The sequence below is a fragment of the Bombus pyrosoma genome, linkage group LG3 (genome assembly GCF_014825855.1).
Source record: "Bombus pyrosoma isolate SC7728 linkage group LG3, ASM1482585v1, whole genome shotgun sequence".
NCBI lineage: Eukaryota > Metazoa > Arthropoda > Insecta > Hymenoptera > Apidae > Bombus > Bombus pyrosoma.
In genome coordinates, this window is record NC_057772.1 from 9,779,594 (window position 1) to 9,789,712 (window position 10,119).

General features: G+C 36.4%; 4 protein-coding genes across 13 annotated transcripts in view; 3 read left to right on the forward strand and 1 right to left on the reverse strand.

Annotated features, from left to right (window-relative positions):
- Positions 1-10,119, reverse strand: part of LOC122565951 (monocarboxylate transporter 10-like) — a 284,840-nt gene that overhangs the window by 141,044 nt on the left and 133,677 nt on the right. The gene's annotated exons all lie outside the window — the stretch shown is intronic.
- On the forward strand, positions 7-3,362 carry LOC122565953 (nose resistant to fluoxetine protein 6-like). The gene is made up of 8 exons (XM_043722542.1): positions 7-50; positions 138-303; positions 390-469; positions 542-637; positions 731-860; positions 937-1,111; positions 1,244-1,386; positions 1,465-3,362. The coding sequence occupies exons 1-8, from the start codon at positions 16-18 to the stop codon at positions 1,612-1,614; spliced, it is 975 nt and encodes a 324-aa protein (XP_043578477.1). The 5' UTR covers positions 7-15; the 3' UTR covers positions 1,615-3,362.
- Positions 3,501-7,613, forward strand: LOC122566073 (nose resistant to fluoxetine protein 6-like). Its single transcript, XM_043722796.1, has 7 exons — positions 3,501-5,194; positions 5,375-5,603; positions 6,132-6,376; positions 6,468-6,661; positions 6,784-6,905; positions 7,022-7,264; positions 7,360-7,613. The coding sequence occupies exons 1-7, from the start codon at positions 5,156-5,158 to the stop codon at positions 7,611-7,613; spliced, it is 1,326 nt and encodes a 441-aa protein (XP_043578731.1). The 5' UTR covers positions 3,501-5,155.
- Positions 7,657-9,597, forward strand: LOC122565954 (nose resistant to fluoxetine protein 6-like). The gene is made up of 7 exons (XM_043722543.1): positions 7,657-7,821; positions 7,908-7,987; positions 8,057-8,152; positions 8,246-8,375; positions 8,451-8,625; positions 8,758-8,900; positions 8,984-9,597. The coding sequence occupies exons 2-7, from the start codon at positions 7,941-7,943 to the stop codon at positions 9,107-9,109; spliced, it is 717 nt and encodes a 238-aa protein (XP_043578478.1). The 5' UTR covers positions 7,657-7,821; positions 7,908-7,940; the 3' UTR covers positions 9,110-9,597.

Sequence of the window (10,119 nt, forward strand, 5' to 3'; positions counted from 1 at the left end):
ACAGAAAGGGCGAATATGTTCGTTCAAATAATCATCAAACGATACATCAGGTACAGATAATATTAATATGTCTTTATATTGTAATTTATGCCTGATACGTATACGATTGTGATGAAATAAATACATTAATTTCGAAGGCTTACACCTGCATATTTCGTCGTTATACTGATAGCTATATTGAATTTTACCTGGCACGATCGTGTCTCAGCGCTTCTTCCCGCTGATCATCCAAGTGTTAAGTGTCCCAAATATTGGTGGACTAATATACTATACATAAACAACTTGTTCCATGGGAATGACTTAGTACGTATATTTTCCCAGATAATACATTGCAAACATCTCTCACATTACTAGAAAAGAATCGCTTCGAAGAGAAGTACTGTTTACAGTGTCTCATGTGGAGTTGGTACCTGCCCAACGATATGCAGTTCTTCGTATTTGGTACTTTTCTCCTAATGTTATCGATCACGTGAGTTTGAAATTTGGTTTTGCAGTCATTCATTGGCCAGTTTTACGCGGACACTAAAATCGACTGTTTCAGGCATTACAATGTTGCCATTGGCTTAGGCGCTTTTAGCTTAGTTTCATCGATATTATCAGTCGCTTACAAGGGATACACCCTTGATTACCAGCCTTCGTAAATATACAAAATTTTTAACATTTCTTTTTATTTTATAACATAGCTTATAACATAGGGAATATGTAAATATATGAATATTTACTTTCCTAGGATTGACGAATTATATAACAGGGGGAAACATCTTTATATACGACCGTGGTATAGAATACCGCCTTATCTCATAGGAATGGCTACATGTCAACTTCTTACAAAATGCAATTTCAAATTAAATTTATCAAAAGTAATGTATACCGTATTACCCGTTACAACTATATTCCTGTACATCTTTCAACAATGTAATTAAATTTATCTTACAGAAAACCTTAATCATTGGATGGATCTTGGCATCTTTGTGTAATGGTACGATTCTCTTCGGACTTGATAACAAGAACATACCCTTAAGTCTATCCGTTCTTTATTTGTCCCTAAGTAGAACAGGCTGGGCCTTAAGTACTGCATGGGTGGTAGTTGTATGCACCACGAACCATGCCGGTAAGTCGATATTTTTCATGTCACTGATTATTGCGTTAATGTTATTCTTCTTACTGTAAAACTACTTTTTGTATAATGCGAAATAGTTAACGTTTTGCAAACTACACCCAAGTATATTTGTTACGCTTGCAGGTATCGTGAAGAAAATGTTATCACTAGATATTTTCGTTATTTTGAGTAAATTTACGTATGGTGCTTATCTTCTAAACCCTATTTTAATATATTCGATTCTTTCGTCGAGTTATTATTCTTTCTACTATGATAGTGTCACCATTGTAAGTGTAATGAAAGTATTTCATTTGAGCAATTTCGATGTAGTATTAGTATTATGAAATAACGTTTCTATTTTTCAGAGTATTCTGTTCGTGGCAATCGTTGTTTGTAGCTTCATTGCTTCTATTTTGTTATTCATAACAGTGGAAATGCCGTTTGTATCACTCCTGAAATTGCGTAATGGTGCACCAAAAAAAAGGAAAGAAACTGCTAGTGACAAATTCCTCTGAGTCTTTATTAAATTATTAAATTATTAAATTATTAAATTATTAAATTATTAAACTAATAACAGGAAGTTCACCTTTCATATGTCAAAATATAGGACAATATATATGTTTACGACGACGATCACCGGACTTAGTGTAATTCATTGTTTCATAACATTTCATTATACATGATTTACAGTGTTGTTTTCTTCAAACACCTAGAAAGGGGAATTAATTAAGAGGATCACTTGCACAAAAGTTTTGCACGTTCTTCTAAGAAAGTGATTTGAACGACGAAAAGAAACTCATATACAAATAACTATAGATCACTGAAAGAGGTGAAAGGGTCTTTGCCGTTCAGTACAAGACGACCTCCTCGCAGTTGTTTCTCATTCCTAACACTGTCAGTTGCCTTGCATGTTAAAAAACTAAAGATTTCGAGATCACGATAAGAAAAGTAGACAATGCTACAAGTTCACGTATAAAAGGTAAATCGTGCTGTCTCATACTAGAATTCCATCGATGATACAAATCTTCGACACCAATTTTTTAATGGGATTAAAATTTACTCTCGTTCGACGTGCATAATACGTAATTTGGGCAGAAACGTCACAAATTTCAACTTTACAGCTTTTCGATTTTTGTACGATCATGGCCCAACTGGTCTCCGTAAGACCATAAGGTCAGCAAAGAATGATCGTAACCTAATCCATTACTCAGGATTCAAATGCACATAGAGTATCCGAAACGCTGAGCTCGAAAGTGATGTAGCAACAAAGATTATTTGCTGGAAGGAAGAGAGGCTGATGAAGATTATTTATCAGTACGAATAATTATAAAACTTAATTTAAACTGGTATATAAATTACGTGTTTAGTGTAATATGTTAATTTGAGTGTAAGGGCAGACTTATTCGAAAAAAACGTCCAATGACATCTCGGACGAGACATGTTGCCACGGATAAGACACAATAATTTGTTATTTAAATGTTTTGGACTTTGCGAGGACGTTCGATTTAATGTTATTGGCCACAAGTGACGAAACCACTGCTACTGGTATCTGGATTATGGGGCCACTCGAAAAATTCATGCCGGAATGAGGAGTGAGGGAAAGAGAGAAGAGGGAAGAGTCACAAGACGCTGATCATTGCAGAAAGAAAAATTCCGACTCGGTGTATTCAATTTTGGATACAATAATGTTCGAAGGACATTAGCACGGAACACAGACTGATCGATACAACAGTAGGTCAAAATACCAAATTTCAAAAACGTCACAGATCAACAGGTAACTAACGGAAACTCCTCGCAGCTTATTTCCATAAGAAGCGATCCGCAATTTCGGTTAGCGACCTCAAAGCGTCGTTCTAGCATAATATTTCGTTATCCAGATACTACATAAAACGCAGAATTTGACCTTTATTTTACATCGTATTTTCCACACATGTGAGTTTTAGACATCGTGTACTATTTGACGAAATATGGCGTCATTCGTAACAGGCGAACATGTTCTACTGCATGCGACATGGGGTCAATCGTCGATAAGACAATAAATGATATGAGGTGAAAGGAAACAAATGCCACGGATAACTATTTGGAATACAGGAGTTTTAAAACGTCAATTATCCGAACTGATTGAGAGATAGAATAGTTTCTATAAGCTGTGTTTCAGATAATTGATTCGAGAAGAATCAAAACTACAGGAGATATAGAAAATAACACAATCCGTTTTAGATATAACGAAATGATTCCTTCTAAAATAAATGATTGTATTCCATCTGTCTCGTTTTGTGCTATTGCCTATCTTAATCCAATCCATCGCATCTGCATGTTTTCATTCATGTCAATATTGTCTGCAGAAAGAATAGATGAAACTAACTTGGCTCGCATTGTCATTTAGATGGTCACATGACATATTCTCAGCACGTTTAAGTGTGGTTGATGTGGTACGATTTTTCACGTTTCGCACAACAAATAAATACAATCTTTTAAACTTGATCTTTTATAAAATCGTAAAACTCCAATACCATTATCGCCAGCAATTAATAGATAGTAGTACACGACGCAATAAATTTTTCCCGTAACGTCTCTTAAAAGATTCAAACACCGTCTGCACCACTCACTGTATCGCCTAAATAATTATGCGTTATAATTTCACTTTCAATTCCTAAAAGTTCTGTTGTGGAAGGATGTGATGGCGCATTAGCCAACATGATAAGAATAAATGGGCTGAAATAACTTGTTCCGTCCGAAAAAACAAAACTTTGCGAGAACGACGCTGTAACACCCAAAACCTATTCATTGAACATTCGTAGCAATATTTTTTAATTTCTATGCGCATCGTAGTTTAAATAGGAGTTTTTCATAATCCCGTAATTTCTCAATTTAACAGAGTGTAATTGTTTGATCGGACTTAGTATCGGGACACTGACTAAGAGCACTAAGGAATTATTCACGCGTAAAATGCTAATTGGGAATTTTTTGTGTTCCGCAGTAAAATTAATCAGCCTGCAAATGCCGCATAAGTAGTTTCGGCAGCCTCGTGTAATCATTCAAACGGAAACGTCGATCGGAGGATTACTGTCGGCATTAGAAACGGTTGGTTCAGTATCGTTCGTGACTTCAAATCATCAACTTCTCCACCAAAGTTGGCGTAAGAACAGTTCATCTTTAGAGAATAGAGTCTCACTGAAGCTCTTTTTTACGATACAATCTTCTCCATCAGACGTGGAGTAAAGAAGCTGTTCAATTTCTGCATCTTCGAAGAAAGCAGACATTTTTGCTGAGGATATCGTCAAGAAAAACTAGAAAATCATATCGTCTTCCAATCTAAAAACAAAACTAATTTCAATACGAGGAGTGGTTTTGTTTAACGCTCGATACAATGGTTAAACGATTGATCGCCAGAACGCGCATAGCAGTCGCCTGCCGATATTGTTGTGTATATCATCCTCATAGCGTATTTCGCCAAAGTTTTCCTCGGTCAAATTGTAAACAAAACACGACTGCCAAGTTTCTTTTGACGCAACTCTCGGTACAAACGTCTGCATTATCGCGTGCCATCGTTACATTTTCTGTTAGAGTTTTAGTTTTTTAAATGAATTAAAAAATGAAAATGGCCCCATTTTGCTGTCCTTCTCACCTTGGTTCCAATTCACACATATTTCAATATTTATAATATCAACGACAACACATATCATTCTACTCCTGTAACGAGGTAACTACTATTGCAAAAACGCAAAACATCCGCAAAGTTGAAACCAATTTTGAAAGTTTTTTTCAAAATTTATTCATTTCGGGAACCCTTAATTATAGGAAGAAGTGCTTAACAGGTTCGGTATTAGGTCAAAAGAACCTACTACGATCAAATACCGGCCGAGAAAAACCCAAAAAATTAAAAATTTGTTTAACAATGTATCGGCGTGCTGACAAATAACGTTTTCGGTAAGCCACGTGCCGTTAACAGTACTGCAATAATTTAATTGGAGTTCCGTAACTGGGCGATAATCAAGAAAATGAAATATTCGAAATCATTGTCGGCGTCCTACGTCATAAATTGTGCGTTTCTTGATGGATACAGCTAGTCTTGCCGTGATCTTCCTAGAAAATGTTGGTACCCAATAGGTGAACTGAACATTCCATTCGTATTAGTAGTTATACTCTTGATCGACCATAATACCGAGAATGCGACAATGTATTTCATCGTACAAGACAGAATCATGATCTTTCGTGCTTGACCATTTTTTTCAATAGAGATTTTCAATAATCCGAGTGAAAAATCTATTCCAGAGCATGCAGTACGGAAAAATTTCGTCGTGGATATGGTTATCCCTTTTATCATTAACAACTATTTACGTGTCGATCCAAGCGACCACGCTAAACCCAGTGACGATGAGCCAGATACTTCCAGCGTACGCGGTTTTGGAAAACGTGGATCTTTTAAATTCCAGCAGATGTCGGACGGAAATTGATGAATTCCGTAATGCTGTTGACAACAAGATACTTTGGGGTCTAAGAGGTAAATGTAACTTTCAAGATATTTTGACGAATTTCGTTCGACAAAGCTACTGCCAGTCCATTGCCAACAAAGGAAGGAAGAAAATAGTTCGAACGAAATATGTATATGTAGAGATATACAATTCGAATAATTATACACTGTGGTTGCGGTTGTGTTTCGCCACACACAGTTGTTCGCATGTGGTATACCCCAATCCACCCCAATAACAACAAAAACAACTTGTGTGTAACCGCCAGGATTTTTCTAGCCCTGATCATGTCGCGATTGTATAAACTGCACAATTTTTCATCGAATCAATCCCGACCTTCGAGAGTTCCTTCGCACTTTGCCTGAGAAACTAGTTTCTTCGTTTGAAGTGCGGAAAAGCGGCGATCGTGATCATAATTGTTCCCTCCTTCTCAACCAACTGCATCTTCTGCCGTTAAACACGAAACGCAAAATTCTGCATTCAAATTCATCGCCGCTTCAAGTCCTTATCACCAATTGTATCATGAGATATTTCCAATGCAGTAACATATATTCTTTAAGCGTTAGACACCAGTGGAGTGCCATCCGGGGGATTTCTGAACGGGCACAATTATTGGTTAGGAGATCGCATAGCTTGCACCCGCCTCTCTCAAAATCTCACGCTGTTTGTCTCGGAGGAGAAACGAAAGAACAATACGATATATCGTAACCCGAACGAGGAGCATCCACCTTTTGAGTTTCGTTTCTTTATTGGACGCATTCGGCACTATAGCACTATGCAATATCACCAAGAATTAGTGGACGAAGTAAGCACGTGGATATCTTTCACATTTGATTAGGACAGCGAATCAGATTTACATTACAAGTTTTTATGATTGTAACGAACACCTCTTTTAGGATCTGATAACGCTTGGACTTTGTTTACCGGCTTCCTGCACCAAACGCGATGTAGTTACAATGCTAGATAAAGTCTTACATAATAAAACTCTTTTCATTGGAAAACTTTTTGCCATAGATTTCAGACTCCTCGAAGTCACTGATTTGGTGAATGATTATCAGTGGCTCCTCTCTTCAAAGATGATCACCATCATGTACGTAAATTTCAAGCTCCCAATCGACGGTCCGAATTTTTACTCTCAATCAACATAAATGCAAGTATCACGATCGGCGTTCGACTAAATATCGAATAGAACCTTTAAAACTTTGATTACAGAGGAGTTTTGCTATTGTTGTGCACTACCGTGACAGCGGCCACAGCATACGATATTTTCGTCCATCGAAACCGCGTAAACTGCGGAAAGGAAATCATTGCGCTTCAAGATGAAAATACGAAGGGTAAGTGATACATACGATAATACCTGGTATTCTAGATGTTAATGATTCTAATCGCCACGAGTTTATTTCATGGGAATCTGTGTAACGTGCTTTATAATCTGGTTAACTTCGAATAGAATTGGAGAAGGGAACAGAAGGAAAACGCAAAACCGATCACGATGGACCGGCACCTTCAGAGTCCAGCGAACAAAGTCGCATAAATCAATATCTGCTCTGTTTTTCGCTGCTCAGAAATGTACGGCAAATATTTAAAGTACAAAAGGGTGCAGACACTTTGCGTATATTCTACGGTATGAGAGTGTTGGGAATGCTATGGATTATACTCGGGCATTTGATCATGTTCGGCTTTCATGTTATAGGTAAGAAATGGACCACAATCGCGTTTTAATTTCATTAGTCCATTCCGATTTCTGATATAGCACGACATTTTTAACGATACCAATCGTATGTGCAGCTAACAAATCGCTTTACTACATGATGGGCGGTGATATATTCAAGGAAATCATAAATAATCCGACGTTTCCGGTGGACACGTTTTTCTTTATGAGTGGTTTTCTGTCGTCTTATATTTTTCTCAAGGAACAACAAAAAATGAAGAGAGTACCGTCTATANACAGAAAGGGCGAATATGTTCGTTCAAATAATCATCAAACGATACATCAGGTACAGATAATATTAATATGTCTTTATATTGTAATTTATGCCTGATACGTATACGATTGTGATGAAATAAATACATTAATTTCGAAGGCTTACACCTGCATATTTCGTCGTTATACTGATAGCTATATTGAATTTTACCTGGCACGATCATGTCTCAGCACTTCTCCCCTTTGAGCATCCAAGTGTTAAGTGTCCCAAATATTGGTGGACTAATATACTTTACATAAACAACTTCTACCATTGGAATAACATAGTATGTATATTTTCCCAGATAATACATTGCAAACATCTCTCGCATTACTAGAAAAGAATCGTTTCGAAGAGAAGTACTGTTTACAGTGTCTCATTTGGAGTTGGTACCTACCCAACGATATGCAGTTCTTCGTATTTGGTACTTTTCTCCTAATATTATCGATCACGTGAGTTTGAAATTTGGTTTTGCAGTCATTCATTGGTCAGTTTTACGCGGACACTATCGACTGTTTCAGGCATTACAATATTGCCATTGGCTTAGGCGCTTTTAGCTTAGTTTCATCGATATTATCAGTCGCTTACAAGGGATACACCTATAATTACCAGCCTTCGTAAATATACAAAATTTTTAACACTTCTTTTTATTTTATAACATAGCTTATAACATAGGGAATATGTAAATATATGAATATTTACTTCCCTAGGATTGACGAATTATATAACACGGGGACATATCTTTATATACGACCGTGGTGTAGAATACCGCCTTATCTCATAGGAATGGCTACATGTCAACTTCTTACAAAATGCAATTTCAAATTAAATTTATCAAAAGTAATGTATACCGTTTATCCGTTACAACTATATTCCTGTACATCTTTCAACAATGCAATTAAATTTATCTTACAGAAAACCTTAATCATTGGATGGATCTTGGCATCTTTGTGTAATGGTACGATTCTCTTCGGACTTGATAACAAGAACATACCCTTAAGTCTATCCATTCTTTATTTGGCCCTCAGTAGAACAGGCTGGGCCTTAGGTATCGCCTGGGTGGTAATTGTATGCACCACGAACCATGCCGGTAAGTCGATATTTTTCATGTCACTGATTAATGCGTTAATGTCATTCTTCTTACTGTATAACTACTTTTTGTATAATGCGAAATAGTTAACGTTTTGCAAACTACACCTAAGTATATTTGTTACGTTTGCAGGTATCGTGAAGAAAATCTTATCGCTAGATGTTTTTCTTGTTTTGAGTAAGTTAACGTATGGTGCTTATCTTCTGAATCCTATCTTAATACTTTCGGCTTTTTCTTCGAGTTATTATCCTTTCTACGTTGATAACGTTACCATTGTAAGTGTAATGACATTATATCATTTGGACAATTTCGATGTAATATTACTATTGTATTATGAAATAACAATACCGTTTTTCAGGGTACCATGTTTGTTGCAATGGCTGTTTGTAGTTTTAGTGCCTCTATTCTCTTATGTGCAACAACCGAAATGCCGTTTACGTCACTATTGCGATTGTATAATAGTGCACGAAGAAAAGCGACATAATTCTTCCTGAATTCTTGGCGTTCGTTGCAGATGTATTTATGATGTTATGATTATAACAAACGTATAACAATCTACGGGAAATATACCTGTCCCATGTACCTGTTAAATAAAGATATGTTAAATATACAAGCGAAACGAAAATCGTGATTAGAAAGTGTGCGTTAAGCTCAAACGCATTGATAACATGTCGACTTATTCGACACACGCAGTCGATGAACTACAAAAATACCGGGTATCTATTCGCGTCGCTGTAATGTTCGTCAGTATGATCGTTCCTTTAAAATGCGTTTTTAGAGTTACACATCACTTTCGTTGCCATGCATGAAATTTATGGGTACAACTAAGTTATACCCTCTTTACATAAGCACTTACATAAGCACTGAAAAAACCTTTGACGATTTTGTAATATGGATGTAATATTAGCATGGCAAGAAATGTTAGTTGTAAGAAGTTATGAATATTAAAGAAATGTTAGAAATAAGGCATAATTCTCAGTCTTTTAATTATTCGTCCTGTACTATTCCAACTGCCTGAATAATGTACTAAAGTTTCGTGATTCGTGACAGTTTCGTGATTTTCAGCTTTAATTAATCAGCACTATTAATATTCATCTATAAAATCGACAATGACTGAGTATGATGACTGCTACGATGAGAAATTAAAAGTTCGAAGCATGTACGTTAAGTGAGGCATCAACACGAGTAAAAATATGCCAAGAACAAGATGGATATCGGGAATTTTAGGAAAAGTGTGATTTCCATTGAAGGTGTGAAAGCAGAAATGAATGTTATTTTCCGAATTTGAAGATTCGTAAATTTGGGCTTATGAAAATTTGCAACTTTCGTAACTCAACAGTATGATATTTTGAGAATTGATAAAGTCGGAAATTCGGGATCTGAAAATTAGAAAATTTGAGATATCGAAATGTTAGGAAGATGATACATTTACACTGTACATGAGAATGTGTGTGTAAGCGTCAGAGGGCGTCCAGGCCTTAGTTGGGACAAAAA